The 24,389-nt window shown below is 44.5% G+C and overlaps 1 protein-coding gene across 5 annotated transcripts in view; it reads left to right on the top strand.

Moving 5' to 3' along the window:
- casz1 (castor zinc finger 1) overlaps positions 1-23,382 on the top strand; it is a 93,191-nt gene extending 69,809 nt beyond the window's left edge. For 3 of the 5 annotated variants that reach the window (XM_055892366.1, XM_055892367.1, XM_055892365.1), the window contains 15 exons: positions 23-113; positions 2,914-3,078; positions 5,560-5,732; positions 6,248-7,140; positions 10,777-10,912; positions 11,424-11,487; positions 12,508-12,662; positions 12,809-12,931; positions 13,277-13,597; positions 14,146-14,344; positions 15,245-15,416; positions 17,134-17,282; positions 17,952-18,183; positions 19,046-19,363; positions 20,240-23,382. In XM_055892366.1, the coding sequence (XP_055748341.1) occupies positions 23-113; positions 2,914-3,078; positions 5,560-5,732; positions 6,248-7,140; positions 10,777-10,912; positions 11,424-11,487; positions 12,508-12,662; positions 12,809-12,931; positions 13,277-13,597; positions 14,146-14,344; positions 15,245-15,416; positions 17,134-17,282; positions 17,952-18,183; positions 19,046-19,363; positions 20,240-21,537 (4,489 nt within the window). In that variant the 3' untranslated portion in view covers positions 21,538-23,382. The remainder of the gene's footprint in view (positions 1-22; positions 114-2,913; positions 3,079-5,559; positions 5,733-6,247; positions 7,141-10,776; positions 10,913-11,423; positions 11,488-12,507; positions 12,663-12,808; positions 12,932-13,276; positions 13,598-14,145; positions 14,345-15,244; positions 15,417-17,133; positions 17,283-17,951; positions 18,184-19,045; positions 19,364-20,239) is intronic. The other 2 variants (XM_055892369.1, XM_055892368.1) reach the window with 1 other exon arrangement.
- Positions 23,383-24,389: the final 1,007 nt, after the last annotated feature.

Genomic DNA, 24,389 nt, shown 5'->3' with positions numbered 1-24,389 from the left:
TTTTTTGTCACTTGACTTCCAGGTTCTCGGGGAGCCAGCACTGCGGACATGTGCATTGTGCCTACCAATACAGGGAGCATTACCACTGCATGGACACGGAGTGCAACTACCAGGTGAGTAGCTGTGTGCTGAACACCCCATACTTTATACATTTTAGGACACCCCTACAGTACTATGACAAAAGTCCCTTGCTATGACAAGTTTTGTGAGAATGTCCTACAATGTACACCATACACCCTGGTGAACAACTCTAAGGTGTACATTTTAGGACATTCCTATGACTTAAGACCCTACTCCCTCTGATAAAAGTCCCCACTCCCTATGACAAATGTCCCCACTCCCGAAGACAAAAGTCCCTATTACTTATACAAGGTTTTGTAATGTTGACCTAAAATGGACACTGTACACCCCCTATTTAGGTGGCCTAGTCAGACACATGTTTGCCTTGTTTCCCCATCTCCCACAAATTGCAGGCTTCCCCTCTCTCTAGTCTAGGCCTTGCCTCGTGTCACCATGACAAACGAGATAACAGCAGCGGAGGTAATGCTGTACTCTTAACAGCCATGGTTCAGTGCCTCCAAATGTACTGCGCTGTGCTGTACTCTACTCTACATCCCCTACTGTCTCAACTTCAGCTAGTGAGAACCCATAGAGACGGTGTCGCTGGGTGATTCAGAGACGTCTCTATAACTCAGTGTCCCGTTCACAAATATGGGGAAGTGTATGAGCACAGAGTTTGAATCCTCTTCTGTGTCTTCCTGACCTCTTGACGGGGAAAACTAAGGGTTCTAGGATATACAGAGATGAATAATATGTCATCACTTCATCTCTGCTCATGCCCAACAAAGGCATGCACAGATGAAACGTTGTTGACGTGTGTCCGCCGAACAGGTTATGACTGCTGGCACTCGTCCAATTGAGAGCAAAGGCTTTTTTTCTCTCCCTAAGCTGATTCCGTGCACAGTTGGTCTTTGACAATTGGCCTTTTATCCTGGGTTAATTGTAAATATGCTTGAAATATGGTTCCTTTTCGATGTGTTTTTTTTAAATTTTCCTGGAGACATCTGCCGTTGCTCTGGGTCTGCTTTTAATCCCCTTTCACGTTATTAATCTTGTCCCGGTCCCAAGAGTTGTCATGTACGGCACAGGGAGGGAGGAAAAAAGTGTTAAAGAGATCAGAATACAGGCCTGTGTGTTTGCCTTAGCATATGGTCTAAAAGAGTTAGACAAACACACGTGTATTTGTCAAAGACGTCAGATCCTCACGCAACTTGAGCAGTATGTTTTTCCGTCTTTCCGTCCGCTTTTCCGAATGAAGGCGTCTGTAGCTCTAATCACAAAGCATAACCTCTAGACTTTTCACAAGTCATGCTTTCACTGTTAGACAGGATGGATACTTGGCTGAATATAATGGAGAGAAAAAAGGTTTTGAAATTATTTCAAGTCGTCCTTTAGAATTTTCGTTGGGGTTATCAGGTCAAGTCCCCATCTGTCATTGACTTGAAGTGCAGAGTTCAAAATCTAGACATTTGGGTGTATATATCCGGCAAAAACGGTCTAGCTAAGATAAGCACCTCCTTTGGTAGTGATAATTCATGAAATGTTACATGACACACTCCTGGAATATTATCCTGCTGCCAGGCTCAGTGGCATTCTCCTTTCATGGGCCTGTGTGTGCATCCTCTACAGTGATGGGAATCCTAAAATACATGGTGCATGTCAAGTGGCTTCCAGCTCCCAGACTCCAACTGAAAAGAGGCTCTTCTACCCTAGTCAGCTATCACCAGGCTTATTTTGGCTTCCATAACGGATCAAACGCAGTGGGACGTCCGCAGCTCAACTTCTCATCTCGTCCTCATTTACTGCCAAAGATAATCATTTCCAGAATGAAAAATGTTCTATGGAAAATCAATAGATCAGTTATTAGTGACAAATCCTCAGCCAGAATGATACAGTACTACTGTAAGTTACAGGGTTACAGAAGAAAAAACGTCAGGGGTGGGAAATGGGTCAAGAACTAAGGAATGGCAACCAGCTGCCATTCATTTGGGCCTTGGTGATACAAATGCTTGACACACCAGGAATTACCATACTTTGTAGAAGCAATTGTATGTGTTTTAGAATGATTAAATTACATTTTTCCCCTGATCTATCTCTCTACTGTACATAAATATGGATATAAGTAGCTCCAGAGTCATTGATTCAGGCTTCTCTAGTTACAGTTCCTGTAACATCAGCTTAAGCCCAATTACTGCAGATTTGGTTGCTCTAGGTCTCTCCAGAGTCCCTTTTCTGTTTTTCTTCTCCGCTCCTCAGTGTAGGAGGCTTTTTAATTTTGAGGAGGGTATCGTAGCATATTCCCTCCTTATTACAGCCAAAGCCGGCGCGAAAACTGCACTGTTAATGCTTTAATTAAAAATGGAATCATATCTCGGCGAGGGAAAAGGAAAGGGAAAACGTTTTTTGGTTAGCTTGTTTGTTTGTTTGTTTTGTTGTCTATTTTTTTCCTCCAGTTACACATCTGAGAAACCATCTGCACGGAACATAATTTTGCCAAAGCCAGGAACATCGAAACTGTGATCTTGCATGTCAAGTGATCCATCTTAATTAAAAAAACGGAGGAAATGGAAAATAATAGAGATACGAGCCGAAGACTTTCCACTTCTTAAATATGTCTTTGTTGCTACCTATCAGTGCCACATACATAGCCATGGACATATAGAGGCCATGTATGTAAATATGAATGAAGTCCTTAGAGAGTCTGGCCCTCTCCATTACAACACACACAGCCTCATCTCCTACTTTGCAAGTTGGCTCCTGCGCTTTGCAGCTGTTTCCAGAGCAATAGTGACTTGATTTTGTGACTATTTAAATAAACACCAATCTGTTGCCGTGCGTTTTGTCCCTTGGCAGAGGTTCACCAGCAAGCAAGACGTGATCAGGCACTACAATATGCACAAGAAGAGGGACAACTCCCTACAGCATGGCTTCATGCGCTTCAGCCCACTGGATGACTGTAGCGTCTACTACCATGGCTGCCACCTCAACGGGAAGAGCACCCACTACCACTGCATGCAGGTAAACACACATGCACACATACACTCATACACACACACACCAAACACACACGCACACTCGAAAGATACGCTGCTTGCTTAGCCAGTACTACTTCCTCCTGATTCGGCTTCCACTGAGGCTGGAACCCAGGACTTCTGCTTTGCTAGAACACGTGACCGCCCTCCTGAAGAGTCTTATCAGTCGGCACCGCGCAAAAAGCTAGCTATTCGCTTGCGCTAGTGGTGACATTTCAGGCTGAGGAGTAAGTTTCACACATCCCAATGTGCTACATTCACCCCTCAAACTTACTCAACAGCGACCCCAGCATTGAGCGGAGCACAACTGTACATCCGGGTCACGGCATAAACTATAAAGGACGTCACACTGCTGGCTTAGCCAATGCCACTTCCTCCTTATTCGGCTCACAACAAGGTTCGAAACCAGGACCTCTGCTTTGCTAGCACATGTGACCGCCCTCATGAAGCGTCTTACCAGTCGGCGTTACGCAAAAAGCTAGCTATTCGCTGGCGCAAGTGGGGACACTTCAGGCTCAGGAGTAAGTTTCACACATCCCAATGTGCTACACATATACACACTCTTGTTTCACAAACTAGTACGGTATGCACACAGAAACACACAAACGCACACACACGGCACTCCGCCACACACATTACAGACCCATGACCATTGTCACCTATGGAGATCTGACGCTTCTTGTGAAATGGGATTTTGCAGAGTCATGCATAATTCATTGATGTTGCATTCCAGAGCCACACACCACAGTACCGGATATACGGTACATACTGGAGTCATTTTCTAGAATTGGCTAGCTATACAGATTCAGTGTGTCTCTCCTTTAAAGGGATAGTTCACCCAAATCTACCAGAAGCCTATAAGGAAAATGATTGTCATTTTATTTCTCCAGTGATACCATTTAGGGGAAAATTTGGGGTGGCATGGAGAGTATGGCATAAACACCTCCCACAGAAAACATGAAAAAAGTTGTGAGCAGAGACATGGCCCCCATGCCAAGCCCAGGGAAAACCAGGCCACTCAGGCATGACAAGACGCACACCGATGAGCTCTCCGAGTCTTGAGAGCTCTGCACTTTAACTGTATCTATAAAAGGGAATTACACTTCTTCCACTTTTTCCATTAAGCCCAAATTGCCATTTAAGAGCAGTTTTGGTGCGTTTAACAAAAGGTGTCATAAAGTAAATAAAATCAAAATGAAAGGGATGAACCCATGTCGTTGAAGCAGCAGCACTCTTCTCTCCCTCCCCTACTCTCTCCTCGCTCCTTAATTGGCATGGGTAAAAATTCAGTTAGTTGTTTATATAAACTGAAAATTTTTCATCTTTTAGTACCAAGCGACGAGTTGAAGATTATTCCCCCCACCGGATTTGTTTAATTTTTTTCCACATCTGCTTATTTTCAAGGTGTCATCGCGCCGAGTGCTTTCTCACCGGCAGGCCAGCAGCCCCGGGCTTGGATGGCCAGAGATATATTCTTTTTTAAACCCCCCTAACGGCGTAATTGTTATTAAGACGTTTCAGCCCTTGTTTTAACAGGCCTGAGAACCTGCAGATGTTGGCATCAGGCACCTCTGATTTAGTGGGGAAAAAACAGAGTGGCATTTTTTTCATTGTTTGACTCAATATGGAGAAGTTGCCCCTTTTGCGCCGGTTAAAAAGTGCCAGGGTTGATATACAATTGCTGCTTTTAATTCAAACATTAGCTGTATTTTCCTCCGGGCCCCGAAGTCTCCTGAGTACCAGAACATTTTAAACTAAAGAAAGTGACAATCAACCTGCCCACCACTTACCCCCTCCTCCCCTCAAGTTGCTCTGTGAGTTACAGTTAGGTTGCGGTGATTGCATACTGTAGCGCTCCGAATATGAATAGCATCAGCTTAAAAGAAAGCCTTAAATGGAAGGTATTTTTTAACCACACACGACCCTGGTAGTTATACCACTGACTCCTGCTCAAGTTTGTCACGTCGCAATGTTTCAAACAGAGCAGGTTTGCCATGTTTTACTTAACATGATGTTTGATAAGGTCTCTCGACTTGTCACACAGACAAGTAGCTGAACTTGAAAAAAAGACCTCCGTCCGTCTTACAATTTCTAGGTCACCAGAGACGCTTTCTTACCACACTGAGCTCATTTCTCAACAGAGCCTTTCTCAGTTCTCTTAATGGTCCCGCTGTGAAAAAGTCTGACTTAGTCACTGTTCCAAACCACTGCTATTTGAACGAACAAAAACAATGTAAATCAATGCTAGGTTGCCTCTTAAAGATTGGTGTCAGAGATTTATTCATTGATGTCAATAAAGTTGAAGGTTTGTCTCCACACCTCTTTTAGGTCATTATGGTAACAAATTATGTTCTCAATACCATACCTGGTTAAGTAAAGAATAAGTTGATGAATGAATCATTAATATGTCGATTTATTTGCCTATTACTGAAAAGCTTCAATCCCACACTCTTCTCTCTATCTGCAGGTGGGCTGCAACAAGGTATACACCAGCACCTCCGATGTCATGACTCACGAGAACTTCCATAAGAAGAACGCCCAGCTGATCAACGATGGCTTTCAGAGGTTCCGCGCCACTGAGGATTGTGGGACGGTGGAGTGCCAATTCTACGGGCAGAAGACCACCCACTTCCACTGCAGGTCAGGAGATCAGAACACCCCGTAATCGAGATAGAGATTGTATTTATAGGTGTCTCTTTTCACCAGGTCTCAACACTATTTGAGTTTAACTCACACCAGCCACTTTGTTTAATGTGTGCATCCATGATTGCCCAAAGAAATCGGAATCAATGTCTTTTTTCATAGACTGCAGTTTGAATCTGCTTCATACTATGGGTTCGATGAGCCGGTAGGCTCCACATAAAACAATGGATTGTAAGAATTGAGATTGAAAACATGTTTGGTTTTGCTGAACAGTCATTTGGAATGGCTCCTTAGCTGGCACAGTTTAAAAGACCTCTGGTAAGTTGTGAAAGCGATGATATCTCAATGGAGGTTTTTTGTGTCACCTTCCTCCATTATGAAGTATTTTGATTATGTGGCTTCAATCCATGACTGCCTCAAAACTTTTCCACTGTACAGAAAAGGCCTTGTAACTTAGCATCTTAGGTGACATCTTTGAACTTTTCTCCCTGCTTCCCTCCCTCCTTCCACAGGCGCCCGGGGTGCACCTTCACCTTTAAGAACAAGTGCGACATTGAGAAGCACAAGAGCTACCACATCAAGGATGACGCGTATGCCAAGGACGGCTTCAAGAAGTTCTACAAGTATGAGGAGTGCAAATACGAGGGCTGTGTCTACAGCAAGGCTACCAACCACTTCCACTGCATCCGCTCGAGCTGTGGCTTCACCTTCACCTCCACCAGCCAGATGACCTCCCACAAGCGCAAGCACGAACGCCGCCACATCCGCTCCTCAGGCGTCATGGCCCTCTCCTCGGGCGGCTCCTTCCTGATGCCCAAGGAGGAACCCGGAGACGAGTCGAGCAACGACGACCTCATGGACTTCTCGGCCATCAGCAGCAAGAACTCCAGCCTGAGCGCCTCGCCCACCACCCAGCAGTCGTCCAACGGTCCCGGCGCCCACTTGCTTGCCACACCCACCACGGTGATGTCGTCCTCCAGCGGTGGCCACAGCGGCCTCAAGCCCACCTCCTCGCTGCCGCACTCGGCACGCATGTCAAGCCTGCTATCCCAGGCGCTGCCCAGCAACATGCCTGTGGCACTGGCGCTGTCCAACAGCGCACTCGCCAGCGTCCACAATCCCTTCTTCCCACTCATGCCCCGGCTGCCCATGCAGCTGCCCCATTCGGCCGCCAGCCTGATCTCGGCCGTGTCGTCTGGTGCCCACTCCATGCCCACCGACTCACTGTCCCAGGGCGGCTGCTCCTCGGCAGGCAGCGATGGCGCCATGGCATCCACGCCGACCTCCTACGCCTCGGCCTCTTCCATCATGGAGAAGATCTCTGCTAGCAAGGGCCTCATATCCCCGATGATGGCCAGGCTGGCGGCAGCTGCCCTCAAGCCCTCTGGCAACCACCAAGACACAGGTGGGTGTTTTCATAAAGTTGTAGTGTCCCATGTGGCTCAGTTGGTAGAGCGTGGTGCTTGCAACGCCAGTGTTGTGGGTTTGATTCCCACAGCTGACCAGTTTGAAAAAAGTATAAAAAATATATATACTTACTCTAAGTTGCTCTGGATAAGAGCATCTGCTCCATGTCTAAAATGTGAATATTTATTGTCTATGGTAATGTGAGATGGCTCAACACATTACTACACAGCTTGTTGCAATAGTAGCAATGCTCTAGTGCAGTATTTCCTAAACTCAGTCCTGGGGACCCCAAGCCATGCATGTTTTGGTTTTTGCCTTAGCTTTGATTATTTGAATCAGCTGTGTAGGGCAAAAACCTAAACATGCATGCCTTGGGGTCCCCAGGACTGAGTTTAGGAAATACTGCTCTAGCGTATGTCGGCCATTTTATTTTTCTCTTTGCATTTATATTTCTTTTTTGGGGGGGTTGAGCTAGCTACCCTCCTCAGAAAGGGATGTAGCTATAGTCTGTCTTTCTTCACGACGTTTGTGGGGAAGACGCAACCCCTACTCACCCCCCCCCAACATTAGTGTGGAGTCACTCTACTGCAGCAAGAGCTAAAAGAGTGCACACTTAGGTCACCTAACCAAAATCACTGGCCCACGATGGATGAGAATGTAGCAGTCACAAACTGCTCGTTCCAGGCTTGAAGGGGCATACTGAAGGCGTGGTTCACTGCTCCACGCTTGTTATTGTGCCGATGGTTAGCTAGATACCTGCAATCCATTTGTAGATAAATGCGCTGACAGAAAGGAGAGTGGGCCCTGTAAAAGTCTCTTACGGCGTTCGGAGGGGGCTCCCGGGGCTTGTGTTGTACATGTTTCCTCATCATTGGTCTCTTATCTGTGCGTGCGCTCGTTCCGAGCAAATGGAGGTGGAATGAAATTAAGTTCAGAAATTGCAAGAACAAAACCCATTTTTTTTCTCTTGCTCTCTCTCGCTCTCTCTCTACAAACTGATATAAAAACAGAAATCGCTCAGGCAGAAATGACTCAGCGCACCAGAGCATTCAGAGAGAGGGTGGTTTTTTGCAGAATGCAAGAGCAGACACAGATACACACACAGGCACACACATGCACACACATACACACAGGCACACACATACAATTTGGGCTCACAAACAACAACCTCATTGGCATGCATGCATACTCCAAAACACACACGCACACAGCCCAAACACACACACACACACACACACACACACACACACACACACACACACACACACACACACACACACACACACACACACACACACACACACACACACACACACACACACACACACACTCACTCACACACTATTTGGGCTCGGACACAAACAACCACTACTCATTACAATAGTAGCAAAAATAGTAAATAAAGATGTCTAAAAGACAATAAAACAGTCTCACACTGTCACAACTGAGCAAAAAGAAGACGAGGCTACAGGCCCGAGCTGAGACTTTAGCAGGTGCGGTACAGATTGGAAAATTGGGCTAAGACAGGAGAGCGTCTCCGCATGCTGGTGGGCTGGAGGATTAGTTGCCTGGTGGTGTTGTTGGAGAAGGACGGGGCCCTGGGAGAGAGCAGGGCAGCTGCTCGGGGGAGGTGTGATCAGGTAGCACAGGCTGTCAGTCGGAGCTCCACCTCTGGGCCTCCAGGCAGCAGGTAACAGGGGGAGAGAGAGATTGAGAGAGAGATGGGGCTCCTCAGATGGGGCTGGCTCCCCTTCCGTTGCTCCACTGCACCAGAACACACAGGGCTACTCGCACAGAAAACAAGTATGCTGTTTCGTTCACTTTTTTAAACAGCAGTAATAGAGAATATAGACGTTTTCAGAGGCACTTAGGGGGTTAGGTTTTCTCTGAAGTTTCACTTATTGTTCGCAAAATATGTGTGAACAGGACATTTGGGCTAAATTGAAGAGGAAGTGGTTATGGCTCACAGTGTCAAAAAAGTTTGAGAAACATTTTAGCGTGTGGCTATTTTTAGATGTTTTTTTTGTTTGTTTTTACGGGGCCTATCTCTTCAGTGGTAAACTATGTATTCTTTTTTCATGGGTTCATTATAAACTGCTGTGTTTCTCACCAATTTACCCCTAAATGTTTTTAGTTTTTTTAAGATCCAGGCCTCTGAAGGGTTTACTAATTAAACACAGAGTGCAAATGATCTTTCACGACCTCTGTAACTTAGCCAGAGTAATTACATTGTGGTCGTTATTCCTGGAGAACATCCAGAAAAAACACCACGTTGAAATCTACTCATTTTCTTCCTCCTTTTTTTCATGACAAGAATCTTTGCCGAGATCTCTAAGCATGTAATTTTTTTTGATGAACATTCACTACTAACTTTTCTTTGATGTGATTAACTAAATGTCTATGTGTAGGTCACATATTCCTCGATACGATGTGCTCTCATCAGGTCTTTGACTTGATGTAATGTCCAATGACAATTTGTCTGGCTAGTTAATCATTGGGTTTCTTTTTTAGGGGAGTGACCTCACCCCAGCCACAAAACGGCCTCTCTTCGACCCCCTCCTCCTTGTTTCCCCGTCCCCCCACCACCATACCATTGTCAGCTTAAAAGGCTATGACACTGACACATCCCCATCTCCGTCCCTTAGCTTTGAGCTGACAAGGCCCAAGACTGGCTTTTCCACTCGCATTGCCTTTGATATGTCTCTGGGTCATCTTCTACTCAGGGACACTGGTTCCAACTTCCCACTCACATAGCTGCTTTCTTGCAGGGCACATAGTTGGCCCTCCGCGACCTTGCCCGTCACAATACGTCACTACCAGTCACTACCAGGCCCTGTTTCCTAAACAACATGGCCCCACACAATACCAATCACAGGCGATGCACTCACTCAGCACACAGGCCTAAAAGCCCTTGCCAGGCACTCCTTCACTCTCATTCGTTCCTCTTTTTTGAAGAAAATACCACTTACTGTCTACCTAAAGCCCGGCTTTCTCTATATCGCCCGAGGAGAAATTAATATTTCAATCACTTGGGGATTGGGGGGAAAAAACTCACCTTCCTGTCAGCAGTCTTTGCCCCCGCCCCTCTCGTCTTTATTTATTTATTTATCATGCCGTTGCTGTCCTCACTCACGACATCATCTGCTGAATACCTATTCAGAGGAGAATCCGATCTGGAGGTCACGCTATTTGAACTGATCTGATTGGCTGTCAGCTCCAATCTGACCGACATAGCCCTGTTCCTCTTGGGCATGCTCAGTTGGCATTGGCTGCCTGCCGTTGTCAGGCCAACAAGGACCAGGGAAGGAAGGGAAGGGAAGGAGGGCGGGGGGGAGGGCAATCGGAGACTGCCACTTTCTCTCAGCATTAGCATCCGACTTAATGACCAGTTAAGAGGCAGCCTAGCAAATGAGTTGTGACAAGTGCTGCTGAAAAAGGAGTATTTTCCCCTCATATCTCCTGCCTCTCAATCACCATTTAAAGGCCTTGACGGCCTGACATCATTTCGCAATAATTATCACTCTGAGTATTCTTTTCGGCTGGGACAGGAGTCAGATTGGATCTCGTCACAGGGTAATAATGCTGACCAACAATAACTTTGTTGTCGCTCTCTCTCTCTCTGGCTTCTCCTCAGGGAATGGGCTGGCTGGTTCTTCAGCGAGTCTGTTCAATCTGGTTCAAGTGAAGCAGGAGCCAGTCGACCATACCTCCGGGGCCTCCCAGGACTCCATCCAAGAGCACAGCCTGGACCTGAGCAAAAAAGACCACAGGTAGAGTCACAGGGTCACACTCCTAAAGTTTACCCCTTAAAAAAGCGGGTTTACTCTTAAAGAAAGTAGGTTTACTCCTAAATAAAACAGGTTTACTCCTAAATGAAGCAATGTTACTGTATCTCAATTGGTGTGAGAGTATTTAATACAAATGATGAAAGTGTGACTGCAGCGTTGCGAAGGGGATGCGATTTGTTCACTGACTCGTATTTCTGAAAGCAGTTTTGACCTGATTATGATTATTAATTTACTTTTTATTTTTTATTCCTCAAAAACGACTATGTTATCTCGATTTGCATCTCAATATATGGCCTCCAACACGTTTCTCCATCTCTCACTGATCTCACACCTCGGATGGGACATAAACCACAACTCCAATCTTCCCTGCAAATTTGTTTAAAAGCTGCATTTTTGCTCTTCATTAAACATGCACACCCTCCTGTGATAAATAATAATATTTACTGTTCTTATGCAAATCTTGACTAAACATTGTTTATTTTCCTTGTTCCAGTAATGAATCAAACGGACACCCTGTACCGGGAAATACATCTCTTTTATCCTCGCTTATGAATAAGGTAAGATCCATCCATCAAACGCTTTTCATCCCCAAGACAAATTAGTGGGACGCACAGAGCCTCTGTTTGTTTTTTAATGTTTCACTGCTAATAAGATGAGTTTGTATCATTTACATTTTCCAGCCATTTTTCATGTGGTGTAATTCCACCGTACCTCTCACAAATGAATATAATGAACCAGGAGCTGGGTGCCATGCCAGATATATAGAGATGTTTGTTTTTTGATGAGCTGTTTTGAACTCGACATCCATTTTGTCCCCTCCTCCTTTCTCCTTTTTTCTTCCCCGGCTTCCTATCACTCTATATTTATTCATGGAGTTTGTAAATTATTTGATTAAAAACTCGGGGTGGGAAAAGAGAAACAGTCACCCTCATTTTTTAAAAAGAGTAAATGTTTGCTGAGGGATATTTAAATGTGTGATTTTGTGAAGATTGAAATGGACATTGTTTTAATCATACATATTTTCTGACTAATACTAATGTGCGGGTGGTTCCCATTACCTTGATGATTTAAAGAGTTTTCTGGCTCCATTTTTTTGGCAAACTCACTCACACTACTGGCTAAGGGGGTTTTCTTGCCCTTCTGCTTGTATTCTTGTATCAGGAACACACTCAAACACACTCATGAGTGGTTTCCACAAAGCGGCCGTTGAGGCCTGACGGGAGAGGGGCTTGATGATCAGATGTCCTACAGCTCTCCCCTTCATGTAGGCCTTTTGGGGTCCCGTTCCGAGTCACCACATCACATAAAGCACGCACAATCGCTCACAGTGGACACTTGGCATGCGCACTTGGCCTGTGCTCAAGCAGAAGCCGGCTGTTTGTAAACTCGGCTGAGCTTCCGCTCTGCCAAAGTGTGTGTGTGCGTGTTTGTTCGCGTGAGATTGTGTGTGTACGTGTTTGCACGCCTGTGTGTGTGTGCGCGTGTACCTATGTACATTCCGTGTGTGTGTGTGTGTGTAGGCCCGCGCTCAGCTAACACTGCCGCCGCCGGTGCTTTATGTGCTGTGTGTTTTGCAGATGAATGCCGGCTTCTTCAGTGCCCTGAACCTGAAGACGGAGATGGAGATCGGCCAAGGGGCCGACACCTCAGAGGCAGCACAGTACCTGAGCCGCATCATGAAGAGGCCCATGCCAGACAAACCAAGCGAGCTCTGGAGGACATATCTGCGCAGGTACTTGAAGAGCTCAAATAATAGTATAATGCTTCAGAGGGGTAAAATGTCAATGTATTACTTTAATTATTTCCCCTTTTTTTTATTATTATAAAAAAAATATATATACTAATTGTATCTCTTCTCTGTTTTGTTGCTGGGTCAAGGTTCGACACGGAGGACTTCTGCGAGGCCCAGTGTGACTTCCTGCAGAAGGTCCACTTCCATTGTCTTGTGGAGGACTGCGGGGCGCTCTTCAGCACGATGGACGGAGCCATTAAACATGCCAAGTGAGTGTGGTGGCACTGGTGGCACTGCACCAGAAGAGTAGTCCATGTGATACACTGTGCCATAGGCATGTTTCTTCTGGCTGTGCAGATTCAGAATCAGTCTCATGCATCTCAATGGTCAACCCAACCCATGTTGATACATTAAAAGAAGAATACTGTATATTCAATAATGAGGCAAAAGTCTTTTATCATGATGATCATTATAGTATTGGTTGTTTATTACAGTCCATTGTGTAAAGGCAATTTTGCTTAGAAAGCTGTATACAAATGTTAAGCCGATAATTTAAGTTGATGACTGAATGAAAGATCTGACTTAGTGTGTCCCCACCATGTCCATCTGTTCAGCTTCCACCTACGAGCCACGCTGAAGGTGAAATCAGAGCCTCACTTCAACAAAGTCAAGGACTGCAGCGACGGAGCATCCCACCAGTCCACCGCCCCTGTCTCCATGGCGAACAACCCCGCCATGGAAGTGGCCAACATGTCATCATCGTCAGGCGGCTATGGCTCCTCCCCCTCACTGCTGGCATGGAAGCAGCTGACGGGCAGCATCCCACAGCTCAATGCCTCCATGCCTAACCTGCCTGCCAATTCGCCGCTGGCCACCACCTCTCTGGAGAACGCCAAGCCACAGGTCAAACCGGGCTTCCTGCAGTTCCAGGACAAGTAAGGGACCGTGAGACTTGTAAATAACACGCATGAAACACTTTGACTTGAGCACCTTTATTGAACACGTTCAGGCAAAATCATTGACCACTGACACGACAAGTTGTATTTTCATTAGGCTACACAAAAAATACAATTGTAAAATGAAAGAATGTTTTAAGAATCGTAGGTTTAAGCAATGTAGGTTGTTATGACCTGTCATGGCAATATACTTTATATGAAATGTTATAGATGTATGGATTTTGATATTCTTGGACATTGGAGATCCTGTATTCCAGGGCTATTCAATACCAGCCCTCGAGTGCCAAAGTACGGCTGGTGTTCCTATCTACCTGGTAGCTCATTCATCTGGTATACCTAATAATGATATAATTGATTGGTCAGAGAGTCCACTTACCTGGCGTCCCAGGTCCCTGATTAGACGGACAGAATGAAAACCAGCAGCATTTCATCCCTCCATGACCGCAGTACAGAAGCCCTGTCCTATTTCTGTTTAGAAAAAGGTATTGAACATACCCCCCTTTCTTTTATGTTTTTTGTTCATACAGTGACCCTTGCCTGGCCACTGACTGTAAGTACTCCAACAAGGTCCACTTCCACTGTCTCTTCGGGAACTGCAAGTACGTCTGCAAGACCTCGGGGAAGGCCGAATCCCACTGCTTGGACCACATCAACCCTAACAACCACCTGGTCAACGTTCGAGATCAGTTCTCCTACTTCTCCCTCCAGTGTCTATGTCCCAACCAGGTAGGTCCCCACCTTCTCTCTCCAAGCACCAGCAAATTACTGTCATATCATCAAGTTTTCTAACCATGAAGTATACAATCTATTAGACCTGTATTTGAGGTGATTTAACTCCAGTCTTTCAGAATCGCTCCTCGTCTGTCTTCTGTCTGCTGGGAGACGACAGTCGACTCACCCCGTAATGTCTGTTTATATGTCAATGATGTCATTTTGACTGCCGCATTCTCCCCTCAGAAAAGGCCAATTTAGCTGATATTACCCAATAAATCATTGTCAGCCGCACAATAAACAAGGCTGTCTTGAATAGGGCAAAATCTGGCAAATGTTTCTCAAATTAAACCCCTTAATGGAGGCTCCTGCCTGCCTCTCGTGAGCCAATATTTGGAGGATTTTATTTATTTTATTTCATTAATAATGTGTCTAAAATCATCCTCTCACTTAGCCCCCCCGCCCCCATATCCACCTCCTCCCCTCCCTCCCCCTATCCACCTGAACTGAGATAATCCTATATAGCCTGGCTCCTATGGGACACACAGGCCAGAAACAGATAGTGGTGTGGAGACAAGTTAAAAAGAGAGGGGTGGGTTAGAGAGTATTTGATAGACCGATCCTTCCAAATGTACAAGGGGATAGTTAGTGTAAAGGTGTGAATTGTTGGTGGAGTAGAGTAATATAGATGTCCATTTGAGCAATCAGCAGCACCCCAAAATCTGTTTATTGTAGGACCTGTAGTAACTATAAATAAATACAAATAGGAAAACAGAAAATGAGTTAATCAGACATCAGAACAGAAACTGGTTGGGAATTCAGCAAGCTTATCTATTTAAAGTCATTGTTCTAGCCTGTTTCCCAGTCTTACATTAGGATGACCACCCCTCTGTCTCTCTGCCTTCCTTCCTCCAGCACTGTGAATTCAGAATGAGGGGCCATTACCACTGTCTGCGATCTGGCTGCTACTTTGTCACCAACATCACCACCAAGCTTCCCTGGCATGTCAAGAAGCATGAGAAGGCAGAGAGACGCGCCGCCAATGGCTTCAAATACTTCACCAAGAGAGAGGAGTGTGGCAGGCTAGGTAAGCTTTCAATTTAAACTAGTCTCTTTTTCTCTGTCTCTTTGTCTCTCACTCCCTCTTTCTCTTTCTCATTCTCACTGCTAGGCCAGTGAGAGATGTAAGGGTTAAGGGTGTGAAATCAAGAGAGATGTAGTGATGTTTCCACATTGATTTTCAGTGGACGCTCCGAGCAGATATTCTCTCTGTGCGCCTCAACTGTCACAGAGAGAGCTGCTCCCAATCCTGGCAAACACATTGTCACGCTATCGCAGAGCAATTCACATGGCATAAAACAAGTCTGGCTCGTACTGAACTTTTTATGGAATGTTTTGCATAGGCACTATGAATGTGAAACCTTATTTTCCTAGTGATTACATTGTTGGCACTGTAACATATATATTTGTTGCTTTCTTTCTCACATAACTTAAATGTCTGGTTATATGTTATACTAGACTTGAATGCATATGTATATATTTATAAGGGACAAACCCACTAAGGTTGGTTTCTTTTTTTGCTTGTCAGAAATGAGCGATTTACATACGGTACTTGTTTGTGTGTGCTGTGTACTTTTCTCAGTCACCCGTCATCATCATTCCCAAATGATTTTAAAAGTCATCTCTTATTTCTGGCTGTTCTAAAAAGTTCTTCTGAACACAAATGAAAAAGACAAAAAGGAATTCCTGTCCTCTATCCTGATCAGCCCCGTTGTATTGTTTTGAAAAGGTAAAAGGGATTACTAAAGCAAGCACTAAAGTTATAAAACATTTATGGTTTGGTGGTATCCATGGCAGCAACATTCAACTGAACACGGCCGATTAAGTTACCTGGAAGGGTCTCATAAAGGCCCTGCATGGCACGGTGGCTACCGTTATTGACTCAACTTTGCATGGTTAAAGTATATGTGCAGTGTTACTGTGTACAAAAGCTATTGTTTTGTGCACCTGGTCCCATGGTTACTGACATGCTAGCACCTGCCCAGCATTTTGCTCTTTCAATTATTTCTGCCTGCTTTTATATAATGATATTTGGAGGAGCCGACATTTCATTTGAAATCATGAAGCAATTCCAAAATCGCTCCCTAAAAGTGAGGAAAAGAATAAAAGAGGAAGAATCCAACACAATAGTGCCATGGCACAAAAAAAAAAAGACAACAATGGCTCGATTTTGAAAAATGAATTTAATATGGGAATAATTGTATATTTACTTTGGTTTGCAGGGGTGTGTGCATTATTGGCCTACACTGCATAGGATAATGTATTTATGTAAATTCCTAATTGAATAAAGGATGTCAGTGTAATAAAAGAGCTCCACAGGTTTAGTCCACGGCAGCCTAGACTGGCTCAGTGTGACACTGGAGTCATCTAATCTAATATGCTACATATACTGTTGTTTTTGTCCCTGCGATGTCATGATGCTGAATCTAAACCAAAGTAGAGCTTCTTAAAGACAGGATTTTACCAGGTTTTCAGAGCTAGTTAGAGGACGTCTTTAAATGGACACTTACACTTCACATTATACAATAACTGCCATTTACAGCTGCTTTGAATTGTAGTTTGGGCGAATCTCCGAAATGTGCCAGGCAATACCAAATTCATATGTGAAAACATCACATTTCTCACGTAGCATTGAGTTAAACACTGTGAAAACGTCATATGTAAAAAAATATATATATTTTCATTTTTTTTTAGAGTCAATTTCTTCACCTTGTGTTTGAAACCGTGTCATTGTCTCTTTGCAGGCTGCAAGTACAACCAGGTGAACAGTCACTTCCACTGCATCCGCGAGAGCTGCCAGTTCTCCTTCCTGCTCAAGCACCAGATGACCTCGCACTCCCGCAAACACATGAGGAGGATGCTGGGAAAGAACTTTGACAGGGTTCCATCCCAGGTAATGAAAAGTGTGTGTGTGTGTGTGAGAGTGTGCGTGTGCGTGCATTCCACATAATGTTCTGAACAGTGCAATTATTAAGACAAATATGTGGGGAGTTTCCATAGAACCATTGCCGGTGATAGTTTGCATATTGAAAGTATGCAAAAACACGCAGTTCCTCACACACCCTTTCACTGAAAAATGTGACTGTGGCAGCTCGTGTCATAAGGTTTTGGGTTTTATAATTTTCCATTGTGCTTCCTGATTCCTGAGTCAGATGCATGGATAATGAGTAATGAACACCTTTGGTGACACTGTGCATTTATTTGTTTTAACCTTCATGTTACAGTGTATCTATGGGATTTATCGCTAATATGTTGTCGTTCTCAAAAAAAGTATCATGGAGGTCCATTTTTTTCACTGAAAGTGTCTCTAAAGAACTGTGTTTTTACATACTTGCGATATGCAAACCACCGCCAGCGATGTCATTGTTATATCAGTACTCTATGGTGATGTAGTGCCAGTATACGTATGCCTGACAGTTGGTGCCCCATGAGAGAATATCTTACGTAAATGGGGAATCCCTACATTTAAATATGTCAATAAATATCATGTTTAAAAAAAGAAGAATCCTGTGTGAGGAACATTCCCTACAATATGTATTCCCCCCTGTGTGGTCCTCTATAGGTGGTGTCCCATGGCCAGAGGGCCGATGACATGCAGCACTTGTCGGGCATGGGCTCGGGCCTCATGGGCAGCCACCCGGGGATGACCCATGGGTTCTCCAGCATGATGGACGAGACGGATGACTACATGGACTACATGGGCGGGGGCAGCCCCCTGTGCCTCTCCTCTGAGTCCTCCAATCAGGACCGCAGTTGCAGCAGCACCCCCGTGGGCAATGAAAGCTCCCCAGCAGGTGAGTTGAGGAGCGGGGGCAGGATATAGAGGCTAGGGTTAGCCAGGCTGGTTGCGGAGTGAATATTAACATTGTGGCCATAGAAACTTGCATACGAATGCATACTGTAGAGTTGATAACAGAGATAACAAGAAAAACTATGGATTTATGGATGGTGTTGCTTAGTGAAATGATGGCGATATTGTTTAATTTCAGTGAAAAGTAAATTGTCTATCAAGTTCTATTAAAGAAGCAAGTAAAACGTGGTTATGAAGTTAGAATGAAGTAGTGTTTTTGTATTGTAAATCCAGCGTCATTTACAGTACCATTAGAACTCACAGGACACAGCCATGTCAATTCATGTCCATATCTCATCAACATCATAATTTCCTGATTTCGTAGTGGATTCCATTTTTACAAATACTATTTCAAACAATAGGAAGAGTGGGAAACCAATCAAAATCCATAAATTAATTGTTCTCTTATTCGGAGGTCATTTATTTTCTATTATTAATTTTCTACAGTAATAACTTATGGCAATGTAAGTTTGATATAGTAGACTACATTTCCCTTTTACCTGAAAGCTATCCCTGTGGCAACAAACTTCTCAGATTCTCTGCTTTTCAAAATCTGATCTTGCCTTCATCAAATGAGTTTCACATTTCCATTATTTTGTGTCAAATGTTATCCACCATTTTCATCATTGTTGCTTTGGCTGGTGTTTGCTTTCTTGATTCGGCTTCATTTTGTATCATTCTCTTATCTTTTCCCTTTTTCCCTTCCATCCCTGTGTGTGTGAATGGGTCTGTGTGTGTTTGCGTCTACCCGTCTGTCTGTTTCCCTTCCCGTCTTGCTACACTTCCTGGTCATCCTGTCTTTCCAGGACCAGGCTGCCCGGTCACTACTGCTCCCTCTACCCCCGCTGACACTAGCGCTCCCCAAAACGCACCTCCTCCACCACCTCCTCCTCAGCCTGGACTTCAGTCTCAGGCTCCATCTTTCCCTCCTGCCCTCCTCCGACCTCCTCTTCCCTCGCTCCCATATCTCGTCTCTCCATCCTGTCTGTCATACTCTCTGCTCAGCGCCTCTCTCGGAGCCACTCGGAGTGTTGTCATGCCAACCAACACACCAGCTTTCAGCCCCATCATTGCCACTCCGTCTCCGGTTAAAAATGACGTCCCTATAGTGCAGGATGCTGCAGGTACTTATCCCGACGCAAACCAACATTGTAGCTGTCAGTGTCAATTGGTGTAGATGTAGTCTACTTCAGTATGTACTTGTTTGATCCAGTATGACTTCTCAAAATTGTTGTTGAAGCTTGAGAGAAAGTCAATGGGGAAAGTCACCATGCAAACATTATTTGGGAAAACTGTGAAAAAGTGAACATTTGGAAAACGTCTAAGTTAGTCTGAAAAAGTCTGGATATACGGTCTAGATGAGATATAGAAACGTTTTTCTTTGTTTAATCTTTATTTTCCATTTGAGCCATTCCCTTATTCTCATGGAGCTTGGTCTTACGTCTCCATTACACGCAGATTATGCACAGTGTCCCCCTTTGGTATTTACAAGGCTGTGGAAACAGCACCGTAAATTCAGCACCTGTAGTCCAAAGCCGTGGCCTTGTTTAGCTTCCATTAACGGGCAGCGCACCAGCCGCCTCTTATTTTAATCATGCCCCCACTTTTATCGAGGCCCCTGCTTCCTGTCGAGCCGAACAGGGATCACATCATTAGCAGTGACTCCAGGGGACTCGGCAAGGTAGGCTACCCCTCGTAAACCAAAGGCAGATAAGAGGGGCCGCCAAGATCCACATCTCTGCCACTGTTTGGAGGCTGTAGACACCCAGTAAAAATGTCAAGTACCGATTAGCAGCAAAGTCAATCTATCATTTAACCCCCCCCCTTCCCTTCTTCTTATTCAATAGTTTGTAAAGACAAAAAAATATATACAATTGGGAATGTAGGACAGCCTCTCAGAGATTCCGCAAAGGAAAATCTCCCCTTGGCCCAGCTTGTTTAGTGTGCTGTACCACTAAAAGTTGATCAGTTGAGTCCTAATGTTCTTCCTCTCTCTGTAGGCAACACCATCTCCATCCCTACGGCCACCGGCGCCAAGAAACGCTTCTGGATCATCGAGGACATGTCCCCCTTCGGCAAGCGGCGCAAGACGGCTTCTGCTCGCAAAATGCTGGACGAGGGCATGATGCTGGAGGGCTTCCGCCGTTATGACCTGTACGAGGACTGCAAGGACTCCGGCTGCCAGTTCTCCTTGAAGGTGACCCACTACCACTGCACCCGCGAGAACTGCGGCTACAAGTTCTGCGGCCGCACGCACATGTACAAGCATGCGCAGCACCACGACCGCGTGGACAACCTGGTCCTGGACGACTTCAAGCGTTTCAAGTCATCGCTCAGCTGTAACTTCTCCGACTGCCAGTTCTCCGGCAACAGCACCCACTTCCACTGCCTGCGCTGCAGCTTCCGTTGCACGGACAGCACCAAGGTGACAGCCCACCGCAAACACCATGGCAAGCAAGATGTGATCAGCGCCGCCGGCTTCTGCCAGTTCAGCTCCAGTGCTGACTGCGAGGTTGCCGACTGCAAATACAAGCTCAAGTGCTCACACTTTCACTGCACCTACCCCGAGTGCAAGCACACTGTAGTCGGTATGTCCCAGATGGACTCCCACAAGCGCAAGCATGAGAAGCAGGAGCGCGGTGAGCTGCCGTCGGTGTCTCCCCGTCAGGAGGGGGCGCACCACATGACGGGAGGAGTGTCCGCGGTGCCCCACGCCTCCATGGGCCTTCTTCCAGCCTCGCCCGGTGGCCTCCCAGGACTCTCCCACCACCACCATCACCACCATAACAACAACAACCATGCCCCCTCCATGCTCTACCCCCCAGCCAGCATGGCATCTGACTACAACCACCCCTATCCAACCTCCTCAGTCAGTCTGGACAGCTCCCTCAACCTGGGCACCGACACCTGCAGCTCCCTGTTCTTCCTGAAAAACGCTGCTGGCCTGGGCCTCAATGACTCGCTGGACCTGAGCAAAAAGATGCAGCATCACCATGACCTGAGCCTGACCATGGCTGCCGGGCCCAACCCCATGCCACCGCTAGGCTTGCCCGCTCCTCAGGATGACACCACGGGAACATCGGGCGACCCCGAAGATGACCAGTCACCTGAGGAAGAGGCCAATGCAGAGGAAGATGAGGAGGATGAGGATGAGGCGGAGGAGGATCTGAACACTGACTCGTACGAAGATTCGATGCCACAGCCCGACGGCGACAACAAGGACAATGACGAGAGTTTTGATGCTTCCTTAAACCACACTGACACTTCCCAACTGGAAAAGCAAGAGGCCGACCCATGAAAGATACTCTGACACTGAAGAAGAAGAATCCTGTATACTATGAACAAACAAATTAAAGTGGCCTCATTTATCAAGGTTAGAGACACTGCAGATGACAACAAGAAGACAACAACAACAACAAGAAATTATGGCCCAAAATGATTTATGATGATGTTTACAAGATGACCAACAATATAAATTAAATTATGCATAAAAAAATGAACAGAGAAACAAACAAATTAGGCCTCTTTTACACACGGGGCAGCAATGTAAACATTTTACTACACAGCAGTCTTTTTGTGTGCCTGCATGTTTGACTTTAATTTATTTTACTTTTATTTTTAACCTTTTTTGTGCGTGGAAAAAACGATAAGAAAAAAAAATCTCTATATAACTATATACGTAAGTGTGTGTGAACTTTTATATACAAAGGAAATTACTGGTGCAGTCTTTACATGAACTGCAGGACCCTTGTTAACAATGAAAGGGAAAGACATCACTGTTAAATTACATTGAGGAAAAGTTCTAAAGCAGAATGTGTTTGAACATTTGATCCTATTTCTGTATTAATATTATTATTATTACTATTATTCTTATTATTGCTACATTAAGTGCAGGGGTCTGCATTAGTGTTTTGGCTTGTACCCTTCTCTCTTCATCCTTTGCAAGGTTATTTTTCGTTCTCAATGTACATTTTCAAATAGAAGTGACCAGTGACTGTGTCCTCAGTCTCAACTGCAGATGGGCATAGATCTCTGAGCGAGCATTGCTCTGTGTATGCAGCTACCTGGGAAATTATGTTAAATTCTCACCAAAATCAAGCTTGTGGACTTGCAATTGTAACCCTTACCCCCTGTCGAGGAACCTATTAAGTTTGCATTTGGATAGTGCACTTTTATATAAATGATGATAGATATTCAAACATATTTTTGTTACCATATGCATCATTGCATTACGATTGCGTTATACTTGCATAGTAAAATCAGACGGCTCGGAATATTGATTTAGAACTAGGCGAGGAACCATCATGACTAACTAGCTGGGGGTCTGAATGAACTGACCAGAGGAAAAGATGAGTCACTCAGATGCAATGAGGAATGACAGAGGTAGCGTCAGGGAGTGTTTGTTTGAAATGTACAGACAGAAAGCAAAATGTGTCAATGCTGGACATTTTGTTTTCCATTTACTATGGCTGTGGTTTAGCGCCTATTGTAACGGTTTTATTTAATATTTATGTGACCTTGCAATGAGACATTTTTAGGGTGTTCTAGCACTTTTTAGATTTATCTTCAGAAAAAATATGGCATGCATCTTTTAACAGGGAACTTGCTTTAAGATGTCGTTTTAGTTCACTTTGCTTTGATGCACAAATAGTTGTTAAGTGTGACAAAGAACTGTTGTTCTGTGTTTTATTTAAAGTAAGGACTGATTTTATTTGCTTCTGTGATTGGAGGATTTAAATATGAAATGGGCATGACCGAGTTATGGTGGCCTAGTAACAACACTAATAAGAAGAACTGTGATTTCAATTAATTATTAAAAACATGACAATGCTCAGATACTGTAGTACTAAATTATCACACAAAACACGTTAGTCTAACCTATCTTCAGGTTTACTGGGGGGTGAAAATTGTTATGATGAATTATTTCTTGAATATGGCTTTGGAAAAAATAATCATAATATGGGGAATTATGTGTGTAGATTGTTATCCACAAAATATTGTTTAGAGAAGAAAAAAAGGTTGTACAGTATTTTCTTCTGTAAAAAGAATATATATGAACAAAATGCTCTTTGATGAACAGCTTCCTTTAAAAATAAAACAATTAAAGGAGAAATGAATAATAAAAAGTAAAACATTGAAATAACCCCACTATAGTTTGCTTGTGTGTGTGTGTGTGACCTTTTTTTTTAAATATCATTTTTCTCCCCCCCTTAGATTTCTATAGGAAGTCAGTAAACATTGTTAGGACCCTTGCCATACTGTAGCACTGAAGGCAGTAAGGGGATTCTGTTTTTTACCTTGACATTTTCAAAGCTAATACAAAAAAACACTGATTTAGACCTACTAATGGATGTTTCTGGTTTATTTAACACTTTGTTTTATTCATTTTTCTGTTTGTCATTTTTGTGTGTGCTTGTAGTTTTTCCTTAATTTGATATTTTCTTTGACATTTTACTTTGCTGTGGGCATACATGCCTCTCTCACGGACTCAAATGCAAGGCAGTGCATCACTTTTTATTTATTTGAGTTTTTCTGACAACATTTTGGGAATAGCTATTGGGCTGGAAGATATTGTGCACTTGAATACAGTTTGTGTGTGTGCCTGTGTGTGTGTAAAATAGCAGGATTTGTAAAAAGTTGAAAATAAAGAAACCATAATTATTATAACGATACATATGTACTGCTTAGTAGTGCTGTAGCCCGATGACGTCTGGGGTCATGTGTTGTGGGGGAAGTCCCAAAATACTGACACTATCAAAACCTCATGGGGAGAGAGACTAACCCATATACGGTAGCTGGAGCAAGGCATGAGGGCAGAGAACTGGTCTCTCTTTCTGTGATAATACTTAGTGTCTGGCTAGTCTCTCTCCCCCCGGATAGAGACCGCTAATAGCAGGGAGACCTGTGGAACTGCTCTGGTCGCTTAGAGCTACAAAGCCTCGCTTCATGTGACCTTTCCTCGTTCTATTCTTCCAAATGCTTTTGTCCCAGTAGACATTGAAGTAAAAGTTTGTCCCAGTAGACATTCAAGTGAAACATCTGCATCGTTGCAGATAGCAGAGAATCAACAATATTTGTTGTCAGGCCGCCCAATGAGGGCTCGCCTCTGGTCAGAGATTAACCAATCAGAACCAATACAATTCAGAGTTT

This window comes from Salvelinus fontinalis, chromosome 31 (genome assembly GCF_029448725.1).
Source record: "Salvelinus fontinalis isolate EN_2023a chromosome 31, ASM2944872v1, whole genome shotgun sequence".
In the NCBI taxonomy this organism is placed as follows: domain Eukaryota; kingdom Metazoa; phylum Chordata; class Actinopteri; order Salmoniformes; family Salmonidae; genus Salvelinus; species Salvelinus fontinalis.
Note: the sequence above shows the minus strand (reverse complement) of the source record. Positions and strands in the feature narration are given on the sequence as shown.